At 41.1% G+C, this 23,081-nt stretch overlaps 1 protein-coding gene across 2 annotated transcripts in view; it reads right to left on the bottom strand.

Annotated features, from left to right (window-relative positions):
- Nucleotides 1-25: 25 nt before the first annotated feature.
- Nucleotides 26-23,081, bottom strand: part of LOC121812112 (teneurin-3) — a 185,900-nt gene continuing 162,844 nt past the window's right edge. For both annotated transcript variants that reach the window (XM_042213355.1, XM_042213354.1), the window contains 4 exons: nucleotides 21,512-21,634; nucleotides 7,780-7,891; nucleotides 5,266-5,336; nucleotides 26-1,763 (listed from right to left, as the gene is read on the bottom strand). In XM_042213355.1, coding sequence (XP_042069289.1) covers nucleotides 1,417-1,763; nucleotides 5,266-5,336; nucleotides 7,780-7,891; nucleotides 21,512-21,614 — 633 coding nt within the window. In that variant the 5' untranslated portion in view covers nucleotides 21,615-21,634 and the 3' untranslated portion in view covers nucleotides 26-1,416. The remainder of the gene's footprint in view (nucleotides 1,764-5,265; nucleotides 5,337-7,779; nucleotides 7,892-21,511; nucleotides 21,635-23,081) is intronic.

The following is a 23,081-nucleotide window of genomic DNA, read 5'->3' on the forward strand; positions in this document are numbered from 1 at the left end:
AGAGATGATTCTAAAGAGGGAGAGAATTAAGCGTAACATGTTTTGTGATTGCAAATCCTTTAGGTTCAGACTTCATGTCTGTTGTTCTACACTAGAATTATGTTAAAGTTTCAACAATTTATTCACTCAACCAAATCAGTTTATTTTCTTTGGGTGAAATGACGTGATGAAAGTCCATCCCTTCATCTTGTTCGGCTTATCTGTTTCAGTGCCTTGGCTTTGGCTGAGCGTATCCTGTCACAGGGTGAAAGGCAGAGTACATCCTGTACAGGTCACCGAACCACTGCAGGACTAACACAAACAGACAACTGCTCATGCTCACAGTCACACCTATGGCCACTTTAAACTCTCCAATTAACTTACAGCCATGGATGTGTTGGAATGTGATGGGAAGTCAGAGCACCTGGAGAGCACACAACACGCACACAGAAAGGCCCCAGCCACCTCTTAGATTCAAACTCAGCACCTGTACGGCAACAGTGCGAACTACTTCTTTAAAATAGTAATTAAAACATATCAAATACTTAAACTGAGATAATTATAAAAATCAGTTTGCAGCATGTCTCAGAAGCAACAGTTGCCTTTGAAAATTGAATAGATTCTCACCAGGCAGCCTTGAATTGCCAGATATTCGTACATTTAACTGGCAGGGCTTTTTGGTTTTGCCCCCCGCTCGACCACCATGCGGGACACTTCCTGGGAGTGTGCACAATAATCTTGGATATCACTTTAAATGTCAGAGAACTAAGTTTCTCAAATCCATGTTTGTGCTGTTTTGTCTTAAACAACTTAATGGTTGCAATTAATACATTTTTACATAAACCCCAAATATCAGAATTAGGTAAAGTAACATGTTTGGAAATTGTTATCAATGCTTTTATTTACAACTTATGATCCTCTAATAACAATAGCTGATAGTTTTAGATTGCTTTTTGTAATTACTGAAAGAGGTCTACTATTCCATTACATGAACAGATAAATGACTATCATTGACCAAACTGTGAAATAAAGTTATATACGTTTATATACATTTCTGTCTAAATAGTGTAGCAGCTGGTGCTAGAACCAGCTGTGCTCGTCTCTACTGAGACTGAAGAAGGCAAACATGTGCTGCATGACATTCAGCAGCCCAGGTTTGAGTCTGACCTGAGGCCCCTTGCTACGCGCCTTCCCCTGCAATCTCTCCCTGCTTTCCTGTCGACTCTCCATTACGGCAGCATCCAATAAAAGGCAAAAGGCCCCAAAAGAGATTTTAAAAAGTAAAAGTGCAACTGGATTTCTTGTAGCATTTTAACAGTATAACGTTACTTTCAAGTTGGCCCACGAGGATGTCTACCCCATCAGCTACACAACAGTTGAATCAGAAAGACCGAGCTAACTGTTGTTTCTAAGTATGACAGAGATGAATAAGAACTGTTACTTGAGCACAAAGCAGGACATGATATCAAAAATGGAGCGAACAGTTGATCTCCTACCATTGTCGCTGTCCGATTTGTTCTCGTGCTCAGTGTCAGTTAGAGTCAGCACTGAGTTGGAGCGGCTCGACAGGCAGGAACTCCTCCCGGATGATTTACCCAGACCTCCGCGGCCCCACAGATGCATAGCATGCTCTGGGGACATGACTGCCTGACTATCAGTGTCTAGCTCCTGAGCTGTACCAACTGAGAAACCACGGTGGGGTGGAGGCATTTCAGGGCAGAAAGGCAGGCCGCGACGAGACGGTGGCTCACAGATCCCCAGCTGACGAAGACTGAAGTGTTGACCTGAAACAGATGGCCGTGTTCAAATCATTTAGAAATCATTAGATCATCGCAAATGACTATAGCTCTAATACACAGAGATGGTGTGACTATGGCATAAAATATACACTATATTGCCAGTGTACACTCACCCATCCAAATCATTGAATTCAGGTGTTCCAATCACTTCCATGGCCACAGGTGTATAAATTTAAGCACCTAGGCATGCAGACTGCTTCTACAAACGATTGAGAAGAACAGTAACTCAGCCACAAAGTGGTAGGCCATGTTAAATCGCAGACCGGGGTGCTGGGTATGCAGAGGTCACCAACTTTCTGCAGAGTCAGTTGCTACAGACCTTCAAACCTGATGTGGCCTTCAGATTAATTCAGGAACAGTGTCTCTGTTATTAATCTCTGTCTCTCTTCCACAGCATGTCTTTATCCTGTCTTCCTTCTCTCACCCCAACCGGTCGCAGCAGATGGCCCCGCCCCTCCCTGAGCCTGGTTCTGCTGGAGGTTTCTTCCTGTTAAAAGGGAGTTTTTCCTTCCCACTGTCGCCAAAGTGCTGCTCATAGGGGGTCATATGATTGTTGGGTTTTTCTCTGTATGTGTTATTGTAGGGTCGACCTTACAATATAAAGCGCCTTGAGGCGACTTGTTGTGATTTGGTGCTATATAAATAAAACTGAATTGAATAGAAAACTTCATCGAATGTGAGTTTATGACCAAGCAGCTGCAGTCAAGCCTCATATCACCAAGGACAACGCAAAGCATTGGATGAAGTGATCTAAAGCAGACTTCCAGTAGACTCTAGAGCAGTGGGGATCTGATCTCCGGGGTGACAAATCGTGTTTCTTTGTATGGCAATATGATGGCATCTGAGTTTGGCGACTGCCAGGAGAATGTTACTTCGCTGTCCAGTGTTATATTTGTTGGTGAGGGGATATGGTGTGGAGTTGTTTTTCAGAGTTGGGCTTGACCCCTTAGTTCAACTAAAGCAAATCTTAATATTCAGCATAACAAGATACAATTTCAAGCTCCCAGCTATGTGGGAACAGTTTGGGGGTGGCCCCTTCCTCTTCCTACAGCACTGTGCACCAATGCACAAGGACAGAGTCCTGACCTCAACCTGACAAACACCTTCGGGATAAACTGGAAATATAGACTGAGATCCAGGGGCTCTCGCCCAACATCATTGTCAGATGTTGCAAATGGTCAAAAATTCCCCCAAACTCACTCCTAAACCTTGTGGAAACCCTTCCTAGAAAAACTGAAGCTATTATAGCTGCAAAGGGTGGGCTGACATCACATTAAACCCTATGGATTAAGAACGGGATCTCACTCAAGTTCATATATGTGTGAAGGCAGACGAGTGATTAATTTTGGCAATACAGTGTATATACAGCAGGTGGAAGACAGCTATGGAAAAATAGTCAAACAAGTCTGTGAGGAATCTTTGACAAAGCAATTCTTATGAGACTGAATGAATAACTCAGAAGACAAACCAGACAAAAGGTGCCTCAAATCCAGTTAGACGTTGAGAATATAAGTGCTTTCAGTCTCATGTATGGTGGTGCAGCTCACAGTGACATGTACATGTTTAATATAATCAATATGAAGCTGTGCTTTAGTTTTGTACACAGTTTGCTCAGATGTAAATTAGAGAGTTAAAGATCAATTTTACTGCTAATTAAATGACAACCTTTACTCATTATTAGTGTTATTACAGTAAAAGCAGTAAGTGAAAAATAATAATAAATAATTATATGATAATAGTAAACATTATTGATTTTAACAGCTCAACAGCTTTTTAAACAGTGAATAACATTAAAAAACATTTACCGTTTGTACCGACACTTTCCCAACTCACTGTAGTCAAATTTGGAAGGTTTCTAAATAACAAGCTAAGTATGTGTGCGGGAGGTGGAGTGGTCTAAAAAGAAGGAGCCTGATATAAAATAAAACAACAAGAATGTATTCAGGGCAGCCAATAACCCAGAATCATCTTGATGCACGCTCAATCATCCAGGTAAGAACATCTCCAAAAGCTGATTCTGTTCATCTGGATGTTTTCAGTGGGAGAAACGTTTCGTCGTCTTCAGTCTCAGCTGACTGCAGGCTTCAATCTTATAAACAGGACATTTGCATGATGACTGAAACCAGCCCACTGAAGGAACAATGGGCTGGGAGCTCAGTTCCTTAGTCTTAATTATGCAAATTCTCATGGCCATTGATCAGCAACCACTGATCAAAACCCACTGATCAATGGCCATTCACAGATGGTACTCATGGCGAAAGTGACGAAACGTTTCTCCCACAAAACGCTACGTCCAGAATCAACTTTTGGAGAAACCCAGAATCATGTTTACGCTGAGTGTCTGATGATCCTAGCTTTCCTGTCAGAGCCTGAGCTTTGACAGGTAACAAAGGCAGTGACGAGCAATAACGTTTCTATCCTAGAATCACTGCAGTTGCCTTGAAGTCTGTTTGGGCTAGTTGTCATCTTGGTTTGTCAGGTGTGTGCTCATACATAAAAAAGATTGCATGTATTTCCTCAGTAAGACAGGGATCTGTGTTGGTGTGTGATTGTAGCCTCAGGTTTATTTATAACTGATGTGTTTCAGGGCATTTTACAGAATAACAAAGTAACGTACGTATTGTCGAAATTACTTTCTATGATGAGTAATTAAGTGAGGTACTGCATTACTTTTAAGAAAGGTAATGCGTAACATGTAATACATTACTTTTTCTCAATAATGACTGTAACATGGGAATAAAGTAGTCTAAGTAAAGTCTGCGTTTTTTTCCCTCCTGTACTCTTGTATTAAAAATCTGCAATAATTTAAAAATAGATGCAATACAACAGAATGAAGACACTAAATAGTAAATAAAAGTAAATAAATAAAATTCAATTTTCTATTTCAAATGCTGTTTCTTTGATATCTGTATTTCATATGATTTAATTACATTTAATTGGATGAGGAGTAACTGGAATTGAGCTCAAATCGTTTTCAAATAACAGGATACTCCTTAAAAACATATTTAAAATCTAAGTGTGTGCTTCATTTTCAATCAGCAGTTATAAAATCATTCTATGATTAACAGCACAGCAAGACTAATTTTCTATTATATGTTCAATAACGTATACTGTTGTTTAGTCTTTTGTTGATTTTTATTCATTTTACTGTGTGATTTTTCTCTTTTCTCACTTTTTCACTTTCATTGGGCGATTATAGCCTTCAGACTTATTATCATATGCTTCCATCCTCTTTCTGGACTCCTGTCATATATACTTTTAATGTTAGGTTATGCAAATTTTATGCATACAATTCTAGGTTGTTTAAATTTCATTTATATGTACTTTAATGTCTCTACATTGTAATCATATTTTTAAAGAAAGACAATTCATATTTCTAAAGTAACTGATGGAAATATCTTTTTTACAGTAGTTTTGTTGGTCTTAGTGCACACATACAAATAGATGGGGATAGCATTGCTGTCTGTGCACTTTTGCAGACTCTCACCTTGTCTGTTAAAATCATCCTTTTCATGGTGAACCATGTCCTTGTGTCCCTTGGTTGTCCCGTACAGTAACCTGTCAAAAGCCAAGGGCAAAAAGGATAAAGGAAGGTGCTGCACACACGCTGTAGGCTTTTGATGATCCATGTTCTGAACTATACAACTACCACATCATCATTATACCATCATCAAAAATACAGGAAACAAACTACACTCTGCTTTTTTATGAATGTTATGTAACTGAATGTATCAAAGTGAAAAACAGACAAAGTGCAAATTCTTATGATGAAAAAACTGATACTAGTAAATAGGGCTGGGCGATATGGCCTAAAATCCATATCGCGGATATAATTTGAAGCACGTGCGGTAACGATATATATCACGATATATTCTTTTCTTCTGTATAACGTATTTTCCACACTATAAGGCACACTTAAAATCCTTTAATTTTCTCAAAAATCGAGAGTGTGCCTTATGTATGAATTCTGGTTGTGCTTACTGACCTCGAACCGATTTTGGCTGCAGAAATCTGTTAAAAATGTTTTAGTACAACTTTGGTAAGCCGCACTGCTTGATGGATCGTCAGAGCATTACGGCTGCCGTAGTGAGGAGCTTCGCGGAGTAATCTGGGTCCAAAACTCCGTCCGCTTCAGGTCCCAAAGTCAAAAACACTGAGAGTTAAAAACGGTCTAAATTCTTTCATCTTTAATAAAATCATCAGCGTTGCTGCTTTACCAGGTGTAACAATTAAGTTTAACATCCAGGCATCCATGAAAACAGAATTTATTAAATTTAACGGAGTTAGAAGTTAACAGGAAGTTAGCTGCTAGTTTCCACCTAAACATTTCATACCATGTTCTGAGAGATTTTTGAAACTAATTCAAGCGTACAGCTCTGCTGTCACTTCCAACATAAATGAAGACAGAAAACTAAACAGCAGTGGCGTTTGCAGGGTTACTGAAGTTGGGCTAGCTGGTATATAATGTTGTGCTACGTGATTGCTAGCGACACAGCTATGTTAGCATAACATTAGCACAGTGAAGCTGGAGGATGAACGCCAACTTTTTTCCACTCGATAAAAGTTAACGTGAGGGATTCTGGTGGTCAGGGACAAATGCAATCGCATAGCAGGATGCTGTACACGGGCCAAACTTCAGTCAGGAGAACAACTGAGATTATTCATCCACAATACGAGGTTAGTCATTAATATACTGCAACAACATGGGAATAGAGCAGCTGCGAGAGAATTCAACATTAATGAATCAATGTTACGGAAGTGGAGGAAGCGCAGTTTTTGGCTTTCCCCATATTTCAAAAGTGCTTCATCTCTTTGCTATGACTGTCCGCCCATAATTTGCAGATGATAATGGTTGTAGCCGCTGCGATGCTTTCGACCAAAACAGGCGCAGCTTGATGACATCATCAACATGCGCTATCGCGATAGAGCGATATAGTCAAAATCTCTATCGTTGGCCAAATTTATATCGTTTCTATCGTATATTGTTTATATCGCCCACCCCTACTAGTAAATTAACCAACATATATTTACTGGAATTATACAAAACAGCATTAAGTAATGATTACTGTAAGATGATTAAATAAATGTCTATACTAAGAATATTGTATTTGAATGTCTTTATGCATGCTGAGTCATCGAGGTAAGAAAATCCCAGAAAGTTGATTCTGTTTATGTGGACAGTGAGACACGTTTCACAACTACAACCACAATTTACTGGTCACGTTAACTTGGTGGACAAATACATTAATTTCACTAGAAGAATATGAAAAATGACAGGCTAGCCTTCTTAGACTGAGATTTCCTTGAGTAATGGGGGACATTTAAAGTCGATGTGCATGGTAAACAACATCCGAGATCTCAGGAGAGCACAGTCCCACGAACAGCTAAGATACTGCGAGGGCCCTCAAGCTCCCAGGCCTCTGGTAGAGGACCTGAGCTTGAAGGACAGACGGGAGGGGTGAGAGGGGAATTTTTTTAATAATATAGTCTCATCATCCACTGGACACAAATATCATCAAAATGACACAACACAGAGCGAACACCATCACCACAGACACAATGGCTAGGGAAGAAGAAGAGCATCATATCCAAAAAGGCCCCGACTCCCTCTGTGACCATTCATCGATGGTCAAGGCTGACCTCATGGCCCGTTCTTGTCAGTGGTGCTAGTTTCGGTCATAATGCAAATGTTCTGCTTATAAGGTTGGGAAAAGCGGCAGCTGGCCAAGACTGAGGAAGGTCTACGTCAACCTAATTAAGTAGAAATAAACTTTGCTTATAAATTCCCATATATGTAGGTTTATTCAATAGAGTATAATTAATACGGTAGATTTTCAGCCAGCTGTTTTACAAAGGTGAATTACACAGAGGAATAAATAGAGCTACTCACATACAGAAAAGACATTCTAATCACGCCAGTTTGTGTTTTTGACATTTTTGACACAGTTCTGATATTGCTCAACAAAACAGAAGATAATATGTGTGTCATCTATTTTCTAACCTGGTCTGGTCTTGGTGCTGGTCAAAAGCCTTCAGTGTTTCACTGGAGGAATAGGACTTCTGGGTGGGGACCCGGAGTCCCTGGGAACCAATAGCACAGCCTTCACTGTCCCCTGATGAACATAAAATAGACAGATTAAAAAAGTCTTTATGTAGATGCAGCTCAAGCCCCATATAATCCATCACTATGTACAGTTAAAGTAGAGCGTCAAAATCAACTCTGAACGAGAAGGGTGCAAATGTCTGCCAAGCCCAACACACTTTTCAGTTTTACTTGTTTAAAATGTTGGTAGTTTAACCTCCTAAGACCTGAACTCTTCCACGGCATGCATTTTTAATTTCTCTTTGATATTTGGGCTGATTGGGACCTGATGAATGTAAAAACAAAGAATTACCAGATTTTTTCTTTTTTAATTTTTTTTTCTAAGAAAAATGAGAGCCACATATGAGGATATTTGTTTAAAATTTCAATAGAACAGTAGCAGTATAACGTCCTCGTGAGTGGATATCAGGCCTTTGTAGAGCTAAATTGAGTATTTGGTCTAAATAACCCAAAATGTGATGTCCACATATGTGGACGCCAGGTCCAGGAGGTTAATTTACAACACCAAATATTTTGACTTCCAACAAATAATTTCATTGAGGAAGGATACAATAATATAATCAATAACCATCAATGAGACACTTTCATTTTTATCAGCACAAGTTACAAACAGTGCAAACTAAGGTTCTGAAAACGAATGCTCAATGGCTTGAAGATGAGCTGTGAAGCTGTAGTTTACTTGCTTTACTAATTACATCCGTCTCCTCATGTCCTACACAGAGAACTTCTGCTGTTTTCTACCTACATGTCCCTAGGCTTTAAATACACACTGCAAGGGCTAATGAGATGACACAGAACTAAAGAACTAAACCAACCTTAACTAAAAGAGGGTAACCAGATAGGTAAATAGGTTAAGCACAATACACAAGTGATAACAAAATAAAACAAGAAGTGAGATGCAAAAACTAGCAGATAAACACAGGCAGAACTGAGCTAAGTATAGGGGAATTCCCAGAGACAGGAATGCTGTGAAAAAACTGAGGGAATAAACACCAAGGCAAACCTTTAAACAATAAGCAACCTAAGAATTAAACCTAAGCTATTAAGTGATTCTTGGCATAAACTGAACTGAACTGTTGATATTATTTTATGTTACATATTTATGTTAAACTATTACAACATAATAGCTTCAAAGAATTACAAAGAAAATTTCAGGATTACTGACAGTAGTAGTAATCTCTCCACCAATCATTTCACCATAATTTAGCTTCTTCTTTAATAGAAAAAAGACACAGAACAAATAATGAAACCAGGTTGCATTTACTGGATTTACTGAGGAGGGTAAGTCACTGCAGACTACGTGATTTTTATGTTGTGTCTGTCCATTAATAACTAACAGAAAGAAGTTTTGGTCTCAAAACGCTTAGAAAGCATCAAATTATAAAATTAAATTGAAAAAAGAATAAAATGTCCTTGATAACAACTACATTAAAATAGCTTCTCTTTTTATTGAATAAATCCAATCATATTATAATATAAACAAAATTATTCACACATACGAGGGACAGAAAAGTTTAAGGTCAAATCAAATAATAATAATTTTGAATATTTAATATCCAAAATCAAACATTGAGGTATGTTTAAGAAACATGCAGATGGATAAGATAAACTCAAGGAAGACAAAATCATCACCACACGAAGCCACTCCTGACATACCTTTGACTTCTCAGGAGTAAAAAATGAGGTGATATACACAAACCAAAGACAGAGCCAGGCCAAAATTTAGTTGTAAGAAAATGTAACAGCTCATCTAAAAAACAGGAAACTGACAGGAGTTTGCTATTTGGCTTTTGAATACTCTTGTGGTAGTACAATGTAGTAATAAAATATTTATATACTGTGAGGACCAATATCTTAATAATAATGAATAAGAATGGTGGTATATGTAGATTACATTGTAAGGGTTGCAGACGATTGTCTAGCTCTACAGCACATGGACATCAACGCAACCTGTGTATGCACAGAAATCATTTGACAAACAATCTCTATGATAATCTACTGAGGAGGCCTCACAATCTTGCTGCAATGCTTTCCTGATCCTGTTACCCAGTCATGATTTAAAAAGAATCTCAGCTGTTTTTATGTTTAGTGTTTAATTCATTTACTGATTGTTGTTTTAATATAATTAAATTATAATTGAGAATGGAATTAAAGATGGCATTAAAGAAAACCTAAGAACCTAAGCCTTCACAGTCACAGGAAGCATGCAATATATAAATTCCCCTCTCGTCCCTGCGGGCAGTCTATCCTTCAAGTTTGGGTCTTCTACCGGAGGGCTGGGAATCTGAGGGTCCTGCGTAGTATCTTTGCTGTTCCTACACTGTAAAATGTAATATTGTGTTTAATTAAAAATATTAAGTAGGCAGAACTCAGTTTTTTATCAATTTGTTATTAGAACTCAATTTAAGTAACTTACCAGTACTTTTTATGCAAAAATGCTGATCAACTCAATTTATTTGAGTTTTCTTAACTTAGAAAACCTAAGTAAGCTGGAAATGTTGCTTCTCAGGGCGGAAGGATGAAAGATGTGTTTTGAAAACACTACCGTCCTCCTCCCTCTCGGATCAGTCCGCATGTTCATGGTGCATTTGTTATGGAATATGTTGAGCAAACCTGGAGAAGCGTCAGCTCAAGAGATTATTGTCATTGCTGTGGATCTTTACCTGATACACTGACTTGGTGAGTAAATGTTTACTCTTATTCAAACTGATTTTGTGGCTTCTCTTAGTTTAGCACCAGGTTTATAATCTTGCTAGCTAGTTAGTGTTAGCCTAGCGTTGCTGCTGCGGCTGGGCTCATGTTACTTAAAAATTAACACCACAGCCTTAAAAACCTTATATAAAAATATGTCTGTGAAATTTTCTGTTGATTGTTTGAAATAAAAAAGTGAGATAAGAGCCCAGACAAAATTTTCGGGAGGTGCAGCCGTTAGGGGTGTGGTGTGGGGGGTATTTTCAATCCATAGCCATAACTAACTAACATTATTTATATCATGTTTAACCTGAGTAGCAAAAGACCGCAGGGGGGTTGAAAATAATAAGCCAGCAGTGAGCTGTGCTCACAGACTCTATTGAGCCTTGACCTCCCGGTCAGCTATCGCGCTGGTGGATAACAGAGCTCTCCCGTCGGACTCTTATCGAAGCCTTGACCTCCCGGTCAGCTATCGCACTGGTGGATAACAGAGCTCTCCGAAAACGTGGAAGCACTTTTGCAAATATGTGATATTTTGATAAATTAAGTAGATATTTGAGCATTACACAGCTACATTCTCGCCTGAAAATATCTTAAAAGGTTATTTTGTGACCCAGAAAGGGTAGTCTGGGGAAAAGGAGGCCGTGGTTGTCGGAGCCTGTCTATGTGTACTTGTGGTCTCGTGGACTTGTGATACGTTGGAGAACAAGTACTGTTCCAGTTCAAAGTACACATGAAGCGAGAACGCGAAAAATTCCGGGATGTGTTTTTGCTCCTCCTCGTTTTATCGAGCATGTATCGTGACTTGTGTGGACTTCGAGGGACGTGGTACAGCTAAATATGCATTTCGTAAACTAACGCGGCAATGGCGGAGGAGCGCGCTAAAAAACTTTTAAATATTACTTTCTGGGTCACAAAATAAACTTTTAAGATATTTTCAGGCGAGAATGTAGCTGTGTAAAGTATCTGCTCGATTTATCAAGACATCACATATTTGCAAAAATGCTCCAACGTTTTGGAAGACGTCTATTTTTTTTAATGCTTTGTGGCAGCTTTTGAACATCTGTGGCATCTATTAATGTCAAATCTAGACTTTATTTAACAACATAAGCAAACTGCTTTTATATTTAACGACTTTTCTGTTTAATTACATTTTAAATAATAACAATAGTATTTGTTTTGTTAAAAATGTGTTTAAAAACAAGTTTTGTTGTGAAAGCTATAATCCAGATTAGTGGCCTGTTAAATGGTTAAAGTCTAGGTTGGCTTTATACTTGAGAATAAAGTAATATAGCTTGTCCTTCTAAAGAATTAAGTTAAATTCCACAGTTGAATCATAAGAAACATTATGTTACATATAAACCCTGCCATATGTTAGATCTGGTCATTTTGCTTATTAGAAACTTTATATATTGGAAGTTAACTTTTAACAAGCATGTAATGATTATATTTAAATTAGGTGGTCTTTTTTTAAACACATATCTCTTTAGGCCTAAACTGACAGTGCCAATACCACACATTCAGACACAGTAGTAGATGGTGTTTTTAATACTATATGTGTTAGTCTAATTTGGTTGTATGGGGTCTACATTGACCCTCTGTGTTGTAAGTTATTATGATTGCACAGCCATTAAGGATCAAATCAGTTTCTGAAAAATGTTCTGTTTTTTCTCCCTCTGCTTGCTTCTTACTGTCTTTGAGGCTCGGGACCAGCACTCCTGCTGTTGGACAGAAAGACATCAGTAAGTATTTTGGTTTTCCAATATATTAGCAACTGTCAGTGACATTTATATTAATCAGGCTGAACTTTAATCATACTTTAGATCAGCCTGTTTTACTTATTGTTTTATTTGTGCTTTGGTTTGGGGAAGTTGTTTCTTACTGATCTTTTCCTGTCTTCTGTTATTAGACTTGAGATATGACTGCACTATGCTGTTGCTGGTGACTCCAGTTAATTCTACAAGACATGCTGTGTAAGTAAACAAACAACAACAGTTTGTCTGCATTTCTTGAAAGATCACATCCCCCAAACTTAGTTTAGAGGGTCTACACTGTATATAGTGAAGTCTGCAAGTTTTCTAACAGCAAAATTTGTTTTGTGCCCAAATCATTTTGCACATCTTAGAATGAAAGTTATTGGCCATGTTTGCATAGCCCTTTTTAAAATGATGCTTTCATGACATTATTGTGTGTTGGGTGGTGGTCACGGCTATCCAGACTGACAGTGGGACATTGAATGTCACCTCTCCGTGGGGAGGGAGCCTGAGATTGTCCAAATTGGAGTCTGTTTTATACCAAATGCAGAAAAAAATGTTTTAAGAAAGCAATTAAGTTCATGTTCCAAAAAATATGATTGTTTGCTTGCAGGACAACAGGAGAGATGAGTCCTCCGTCACAGATGGTGTGGTCAGTGAAGATGGTCGCCTGCAGGTTCAAGCTCATTGCATCTCCAACCCACATCCACTGCCACTGTACTTAAGGGAAGTTAAAGACTTTCTTCTGCACCTACATTTGGATCACCTCGATCCATGACAGTCATTCAGGCAGTAATGCCTGGACTGGAAACAAGCCACCCTTAAAATAATACAACATTCCTGCTCATGTGTTGGAATGAAAAACAAATGTGACAGAGAATGTGCATCTTTTTTTGTTTTCATATTTTAATTTATATTTAATTGTGTTGTGGTTTGCAGTGTTTTGTGTTGTTTCACTTTAAATTTGTTTAAAAGGAAAAAGCTGAAAATTTAAATAGTTAAAAGTTGAAATGTAAATAGTTGGTTTTTGTATTATATGATTTATTTATTACATTTTATGTGGAGTGAATAAATAAAAGTATATTTACGGTGGCCCCTAGAGACAAAGCACGTACAAACTCCAAAACATGTACAAACCCAAAACACGTACAAACTCCAAAACACGTAAAAATTCCATAGAACGCACAAACTCTGAAGCACGTACAAACTTAAAGTTAAAGACTTTCTTCTGCACCTACATTAGGATCACCTCGATCCATGACAGTCATTCAGGCAGTAATGCCTGGACTGGAAACAAGCCATCCTTAAAATTACAACATTCCAGCTCATGTGTTGGAATGGAAAAACAAATGTGTTGTTTAAATCAGAGACTGCACTTGTGACAGAACAACAAATATTTTATTTTGATTATATAAGTAATGTAAGTACAAAACAAACTTGTGGTAGGCCTAAACTTATTTTCAGAATAATTACATCTGAGACTTTGTTTCATTGTAAGATTATAACAGTGATGGCAATATAATTGTTTGTTGTTCAGCAGAACAGTGTCCAGTATGTTGGCTGTTATACTTTGTTGTGTTTGAAAATAAAAGTTGGGCTGATTTTAACATCATTACAAAAAGTGTTGTTAATTATTTTTAATCATATTCAGGTTACCACAAATTGTTTTTTCATTTAGTTGAACTTGAAATGTTTGTCAGTAGGTAAACAATTAGTATTGTACAGTCAGAAATATCAAGTTATTCTTAATACTGCAGACTTGCAATGATATAGTTGTCCTAACAGTCATCTTAAGTAAGCTTTACTTAGTTTTTTTGAGGCGATGAGTTTACATAGTTTTTTTGAGTTCTGGGAAATAATTCGATTTTACAGTGTAGGACTGCGCTCTTCTGAACAGAGATCTCAGATGTTGTTCCTGGGATCTGCTGGAGATACTCGCCTAGCTTGGGAGTCACTGTACCTAGCGCTCCGATTACCACTGGGACCACTGTTGCCTTCACCCTCCACATCTTCTCTGAGCCCTTCTCTGAGCCCTTGGTACTTCTCCTGCGTCTTGTGTTCCGTTGTGTTCGTTGCTGACATTCGGTATTGCTACTACTGCCCGGCCTCCTTCCTTCAGCTTAGCGTACAGCTGAACTTGGGGTGAAACCCTCATGCACAGTAAGGAGCTTTCCTGGTCTTGATGTCAGTGGCTTCCATCGCCGCCTTTGGCCAGCTTATTACCCCAGCAGGGTACCTGATCACAGGCAGGGTGTAGGTGTCGATAGCCTGGATCTTATTCTTACCATTCAGCTGACTCCTAAGGACTTGCCTGACCCTCTGCAGGTACTTGGTGGTTGCAGCTTTCCTAGCGGCCTCTTCATGTTTCCTATTTGCCTGTGGGATTCGCAGGTACTTTAGCTGTCCTCTGTGTCTGCAATATTGCCTTCTGGCAGTTCTGACTACCTTCCCTTCTCTTTGTTATCGTCTGACTCACTTCTCCAGTCCGAATGACATTCCCATGTCATTGCTGTATATCCGGTGGTGTGGATCAGTGAATCGATGTCTCGTTCACTCTTGGTATAAGCTTGATGTCATCCATGTACAGGAGAGTGGCTGACAATGCTCCGTTCCTGTAGTCGGGTATCCTAGCCAGTCTTGTAATGATCTCACTTAGATAGAGATGGACCGATCCGATATTAAGTATCGGTATCGGTCCGATACTGACCTAAATTACTGGATCGGATATCGGAGAAAAATAAAAAATGTAATCCGATCCATTAAATATCACGAAAGCACCTCACATACGCCGTAACTCACCTCAGAACGTTAGCACGTCGGAGCAGTATGCATCACGTGATAGAGTGGCTGTGGCATGCGGGACCTGTCGGTGGTCTGGATAGCATTTGGAGCTTCGCTAGCAACCTGGCATTTCATCTCCGACAAAGTTATCCCCGAGAGAAGTAAAACAAGTGTGTAAGTCCATCTCTGAATCTTTGTAAAGCATTCCTGCGTTAAGCTTAACGAGCGACTGCCTCTCGCTCTCCGGCTGCTACTTCAATCGTGAAACTGCTAATGATCAGCTGATCGGCTTTTCTGTCGCGAGTCTCTCTTGTTTGTTTTTGGTCCACTTTGCGCCAGAAAGAGGAAACCAGCGGCTGAACAACAGCAGCACGTTTAAGCTTGATAAGCTGTTGTTACAATTTATTTAATATTACTTTCTACACCAGGATCGTTTTCTACGTAGCTGACGGCTGGTAACTGTGCAGGGGCGGATCTAGCAAAGTTTAGCCAGGGGGGCCGATAGGGCATTAACTGGGAAAAGGGGGCACAAAGACATACTTTTCTTTCTTATTCTCATTTAAAATGTCTAGCTTTTAATAAATAATTATCTGACACCCAAAGTTTTAATTTGATGTAAAATGAATAGAAGTCAATTACTGTATATAGTGACTATTAAGTCTAATATATATACCCTAGTAAGCTATAGTACTTTTTACTTTGGGAAGGTACCATCTGTGCAGTCTGCAATTTTGTTGAAGAAAGATGTTGAATCTATTTAATATTTCTTGAAAAATAATTGATTTCTGTGCATTTTTTTTCACACTGCATCAAATTAATGTTGATTACGTCGATTAAGCATCATGAGGTGGCGCGTGAGGGGTGGTTCCCTATTTTTTATTTATTTATTTTTGTTGTTGCTGGGAGTTGGAACCCTATTAGTTAGGTTGCTTAATATTTACGCTAAGTACTCTTTAAAATACCAGAATAGGGAGGATGGTGTAGGTTTAAGTTTATTAGATTGATCAGTATTGCTGAACTATGAAATATTTTTTTGTATACAGGTATAACAGAATAGCTTTAGTGTAGTTGTTGTTTTAAACTTGAGTATGAACTTGCAGACTTGCAAAATGCAGCAAGATATTTTAAAAAAACAGTTTTGTTGATTAAAAAACACTATATCGGATTCATATCGGTATCGGCAGATATCCAAATTTATGATATCGGTATCGGTATCGGACATAAAAAAGTGGTATCGTGCCATCTCTACTTAGAACCACAAAAAGTTTTTTTCTGTTCATCTGGATGTAGCGTTTTCAGTGGGAGAAATGTTACATCAGTCATCAGAATCAGAATCAGAATGGGGTTTATTGCCAGATGTTGAGGTTTACAACATTAGGAAATTGCTGCGGTGCTTCAGTGCAAACAATAAGAATTAAAGTGCTATGTAGAAAGAAAGATATGTGCATGAGATATACATGAGATATATACATGAGAATAAGAATTATGAGTGCTACGTAGAAAGATATATACATGAGTGCAGGTGGTGATCAGTGCCAAACATGAAATGATGCAGTGACACAGCGTAGGGTCATGTGTTAGTGGCGGGGACAGTCATGTGGTTATTGTTCATGTGTCCAACAGCAGAGGGGAAGAAACTGTTCTTATGGCGAGAGGTTCTGGTGCGAATGGACCGGAGCCTCCTGCCTGAGGGGAGCAGGTCAAACAGACTGTGTCCAGGGTGAGAAGGGTCAGCTGAGATCCGAGCTGCACGCCGCAGTGTCCTGGAGGTGTACAGGTCCTGCAGAGATGGGAGTCTGCAGCCAATCACCTTCTCAGCAGAGCGCACAACACGCTGCAGTCTCTGTTTGTCCCTGATAGTGGCTCCAGCGTACCACACGGTGATGGAGGAGGTGAGGATGGACTCGATGATTGCAGTGTAGAATCTGCATCATCGTCCGTGTTGGCAGGTTGAATTTCTTCAGCTGCCTCAGGAAGTACATCCTCTGCTGGGCTTTCTTGATGACGGAGGTGATGGTGGGCTCCCACTTCAGGTCCTGGGTGATGGTGGTACCCAGGAAGCGGAATGAGTCCACAGAGGTGATGGGGTGTCAGTCAGGATGATGGGGGGGAGTGGGGCTGTGTGCTTCCTGAAGTCCACAATAATCTCCACTGTCTTCTGGGCATTCAGCACCAGGTTGTTGTGGCTGCACCAGGACACCAGACGTTCAACCTCCCTCCTGTAGGCAGACTCATCCCCGTCCGAGATGAGTCCAATAACGGTGGTGTCATCTGCAAACTTGATTAGCTTGACAGACTGGTGGGTGGAGGTGCAGCAGTTGGTGTACAGGGAGAAGAGCAGAGGAGAAAGAACACAGCCCTGAGGGGAGCCGGTGCTGATGGTCCGGGAGTCCGAGACATTCTTTCCCAGCCTCACATGCTGCTTCCTGTCCGTCAGGAAGTCAGTGATCCACCGGCAGATGGGATCAGGCACATTCATCTGGGAAAGCTTGCCTCGGAGATGGTCTGGAAGGATGGTGTTGAAGGCAGAGCTGAAGTCCACAAACAGGATCCTGGCGTAGGTTCCTGGGGAGTCCAGATGCTGCAGGATGAAGTGTAGGGCCATGTTGATGGCGTCGTCTACAGACCTGTTGGCTCTGTATGCAAACTGCAGGGGGTCCAGGAGGGGGGCCGTGAGGGTCTTGAGATGGGAGAGAACTAGGCGCTCAAATGACTTCATGACCACAGATGTCAGAGCCACGGGTCTGTAGTCATTTAGTCCAGTGATCCTAGGTTTCTTGGGGAAGGGATTATGGTAGAGGACTTGAAGCAGGCAGGCACATGACATGCCTGCAGTGAGGAGTTGAAGATGCCAGAAAACACTGGGGCCAGCTCGTTTGCACAGTGTCTGAGGGTGGCAGGAGACACGCCGTCTGGGCCGGGAGCTTTCCGAGCATTCAGACTCTTAAACTGCTTCCTCACATCTGCTTCATGAATATGAAGAGTTGTGGTGGGAGGAGGTGGTGTGAAATCCTCTTTTGTGTGGGGTGAGGAGGCGGGTGTTGTAGGTGAACAGTTTGAAGGTGGTGATGGCTCTATGGAGGGGGGAGAGGTGGGGGAATGAGTGTCCAAAGTGCCTCTATTGTTGGGGTCGTTGGAGGTGTGAAGGCTGCCTGATGGCTCGTCAAAACGACAGTAGAAGTCGTTAAGGGTGTTGGCTAAGAGCAAGTCGTCAGTGGAGTGGGGGGTTTTAGGCTTGTAGTTGGTGATATTCCTAAAACCTTTCCACACAGAGGCCGAGTCATTCTCTGAGATCTGCTGCTGCATCTTCTCAGAGTGCTGATGTTTAGCAATGTCCACTTCTTTAGTGAACCTGTACTTGGCCTCTCTGTAGCAGTCCCTGTCTCCGCTTCTGAACGCCTTTCTCTTTTCCAGCCACAGCTTTTTGAGTTTAGGAGTAAACCAGGGTTTGTCATTGTTATAACTCACCCTGGTGCGTGATGGCACAATGCTGTCCTCACAGAAGTGGATATAGGAGGTGACAGTGTCCGTAAACTCGTCCAAGCTGTTAGAAGCAGCCTTCATTGTGTCCCAGTCTGTGGTCTCCAAACACGTGCGAAGCTCCTCCACAGCCTCGTTGCTCCACAGTTTTTTAGTCCTCACGACAGGTTTGGAGAGCTTCAGCCTCTGTCTGTACGCGGGGATCAGGTGGATCATGACGTGATCAGAAAGTCCGAGTGAAGCGCGGGGCACCGCGCGATAGGCCCCGTGACTTCTTCAGTCTCAGCTGAAGGCAGGTTTCCCCAACCTTATAAACAGTGCTATTGCACAAACTAGCCCACTAAACAATGAACTGTGAGGTCAGTTCCTTGATCATTACTGAGTCACTTGGATGAGTGACCAAACATTTCTCCCACTACATCCGCTACATCCAGATAAACTACATCCAGATAAACAGAATCAACTTTTGGGATTCACTTACCTGGATGACTGAGCATGCATCAAGACATCCCATTGAGGAGGTTCAGGCCTATGCAGAACAGTACTGGGGACAGAGCATCTCCTTGGTAGATCCCGCAATTGATGGTGACTTGTGCTATTTGCTTTAAGTTGGCCTTTAGTGTTGTTTTCAACATCCCCATTGAGTTCATGATGAAGGCTCTTAGGCTCCTGTTGATTTTATACAATTGTAGACATTCCAGTCTCCAGCTGTGGGGCATCGAGTCATAGGCCTTCTTGTAATCAATCCAGGCAGTGCACAGGTTGGTCAGCCTAGTCTTGCAGTCTTGGGCAACTGCTCTGTCTACCAGTAGCTGGTGTTTTGCTCCTCTGGTATTCTTGCCAATCCCTTTCTGTGCCCCGCTCATGTATTGAGCCATGTGCCTGCTCATCTTAGCTGCTATGATGCCAGCAGCCATGTGGTAGCGAGGCAGGTTATTGGCTGGTAGTTGGATGGGACTGGTCCCTTCTGGGGAACCTTGGGGATCAGGACTGTCCGTCCTTCAGTGGTTCATTTATGCTGCCAGACACTCATGAAGTGCAGTCAGCTCTTCAGCCAGAAGGCATAAACCATGTCGGGGCCTGGTGCTGACCAACTCTTCATACTGGAGACCCTTTTTTGAATGTCTGCTACAGTGATGGTTACTGGATCCTGTTCAGGGAGGTTGCTGTGGTCTTCACTTAGATCCACTAGCTACTGAGCATTGACATTTTGGTTGTGTATTTCTCCCATATGTTCTTCCAGTATTGTTCCATCTCCAGCCTTGGTGGTGTTCTCACATTGTTCTCCTGCCACTAAGAGTACCTCTTGGCTGGTTCTGAGAGAACAGCTGGTTTATTTTCCTGCCTATCTCCCTGTTATACCATACTTAGGCTTACTTCCTTCCGTGCTACCTTGATCTTGGCCTCTAGTCTTCTTTTCCATGGAGAGTACTGCTCCTTGTAGCTGTTCAACTTATAGCCAAGCATCTCACTGATCACTGCTGACTGCTCCGATTACCATTGGGACCACTGTTACAATCACACTCCTCATCGTCTTGAGCTCTTCTGTTAGCCCTTGGTATTTCTCCTGCTTCTTGTGTTCCTTTTTCCTGATGTTGCTCTCATTCTGTATTGTGTCTCCCATTTTGACCTCGGGATTTCCAGGTCATACTCGGCACAGATGTTTCTGTACACTATGCCGGCCACTTGGTTATGGCGTTCCATGTATGCCATGCCTGCTAGGGCTAGCAACTTGCACCCTGCTGTTATGCGCTGGCCCAGAACAGTTTCAGCTCTGGTTCCAGATGTCAGCCCAATGTGTACCTTAATCAAGCCATGTAATAACAACATGTGTCGGAACATAACAGTGCAGAAGTAACATGACGAAACTCTGTTCAGACAGTGAATGGACTGATTCTTATATAGCGCTTTTCTACTCTCCCAGATTACTCAAACTGCTCTATACAACATGGCACATTCACCCAATCGCACACTTTCTCTAAACTGACTGCTTCCTAACTACATTCATACACATTCACACTCTTGACATGCAGACTGGAGGAGCCAGGTATTATAGAGAGCCACATGAACTTCTTATTCAATAGGTTTACCCTTTACATTCTATACTCCTTGTATGCTTGACATGCCACTCTAATCTGCCAGCTCGATATCTCACAGGTGTTTTATTCAAATATATGTGTAGACCTCCACCCAACCTGTCAAAGCCGCATCTTGAAATCGGTTGAGGGCTACCATATGCAGGTATATAGTATAATGACCACAATCCTCACGCCATTTATGCGCTCCAGATCGCGTGAGACGTAATCATGACGTAAAAACTCGGAGACATAAATCTAGTGCCAGTTCATTCGACCGAGAACGCTGGCTCCAGACGACTCGTTTGTGTTGACTAGTAACTATCCCTTGCGTGCATCCAGCGATGGTAGTCCGTGAGAGTAAATACGTGCCTCGCCATTTGATATGCTTGGGCCATACGGGCCGACCTCTGGCATTTTTACGTAATTGAGCCTGGGCACACATTAATACCAAACCACAATCGGGCCAGATGATGACGCATACTCACATCACAACTATGTGAAGTTTCAGGTCAATATATAGCTCAGCGGTATCACAGGATCGGGCCACCGTTTCTATGAGCCTGGACATAAACCAAACCACAATCAGGCCAGATGTGGCATGCCATCACATAAACAGCGCCATCTATGCCAGGCCTGGCCCATATCTGGATGATATACCACTTACCACACCAGAAGTCAGCCAGCAGTGCTGGCTTGATACCAGATCCGGGCCAGACCCGTCTGCTATGTGGGTATATATATATCAGTCAGCTCTTGGCTGACTCATGAAATGAATGGATGGACAAACACATACATAATAAAAGAAACATAAAAGACTCTATGAATGTTCTAAATGAGCTGTCTCACCACTGTATGGCCCCTCTTTGTCCTTCCGGCTCTTTGTTAGGGAGCAGTATGGACGTCGCTCTTTCACTTCCATAATGCTTCTTCTTATGCTGCTGGCAAACATACAGGCATACTGCTGTACAGCTGCATAGACAGAAAGATAAACAAAAAGAGAGAGAAAGACAAAAACAAAGAAGAAAAAATGAGTGAGAGAGAGCTAGACAAAGAGTGAAGGGTTGTTGGTCCACCTACAATCACACATAGGGACAAAAAAGTGGTAATATGTTCCAATGGTGCAATCCTGCAGTTACTGTTAAAGTTAAACATGACAGTGTAACCTGCCAGAATGTGATCTTGACTTCATTACAAAAATCACAACCTGCATTCTCTTTTATTGTGTCCTTATTTGTAACCTGCACAAATCTCTGACACGCAAAAGCAGCAGGCTTAACTGGTGTGCTTACAGATAAAGATATATACCAAAAGGCACATTCTGTGACTCATGCAAAACTTCTGTGTTGACACAAACTCACACACATAAAGACACTGTAAATATGCAAAGTATAGTACAGTATATTGCACAGAAAAAAATCGCATTTATTTCATGAGTAGTTACACAAAATATCTGCAGCTGTTTGATTGTTTTTTTTTATTAAGTTTTCTTTTATTCTTTTGATGTAGTTTTAAAAATTTAGATAAAAAGGAAAAAATACGCAAATTTTTTCATTACAATGGAATTCCCTAAAATACTTTCAGCGTAACCCACGTGTATCCAAAGCTCTTATAACATCTGCTTAATGTCTCTAAAATCAGTACTGAAACCATAAAGTCAAAGTCTGCTCAAAGTCAGCTTTATTGTCAAAAACCATATGCACAGATCATACACAGGCATTTGAAGTTGCAAAGCTCCCATGGCCCTCAGTGTACACTAAAACAATATAAAGATAAAAAGAGGGAAGAGTTGAATGCAGGTCTGGAGTTCCTGTGTGTGAGAGCAGGGAATGAATTCAGCATCCTGACAGGCTGATGGATGAAGCTGTCTCTCAGTCTGCTGGTCTAGAGAGGCTCTTCAGTCTCCTTCCCGAAGAAGCTGTTGGAGGGATGAGTGGAGTCACCTGTAATGCTGAGAGCTTTCTGGATGAGGCGGGTGCAGTAGAAGGTGCTCATAATGGGTGTTGAGGCTCTTGCTCTTCTCAGTCAGCAGAGGAAGTAGAGTCGCTGTTGGGCTTTTCTGACCAGTGATGCTGTGTTTTTTAACCAGGAGAGATCTTCTGAGATGTGCTCACCCAAGAACTTGGTGCTGTTTACCCTCTCCACATCAGCACTGTTGATAGTTAGTGGGGTGTGCAGGGTGTGAGTTCTCCTGAAGTCTATGATGTTCTCCTCCTTCTTCACATTCAGGGACAGGTTGTTGTTGCTGCTGTGACCTACCACAGTTGTTTCGTCTGCAAACTCGATGAAAAGGTTGGAGCTGTGTGATGGTGTGCAGTCGTGGGTCAGCAGAGTGAAGAGACGGGGGCTCAGCACACATCCTTGGGGAGCCCCTGTATTCAGTGTTCTTCTGTTGCAGGTGTTGTTGCCAACGCATACA

This window comes from Haplochromis burtoni, unplaced genomic scaffold, assembly GCF_018398535.1.
Source record: "Haplochromis burtoni strain Fernald_Lab_line unplaced genomic scaffold, NCSU_Asbu1 Contig_437, whole genome shotgun sequence".
Lineage (NCBI taxonomy): Eukaryota > Metazoa > Chordata > Actinopteri > Cichliformes > Cichlidae > Haplochromis > Haplochromis burtoni.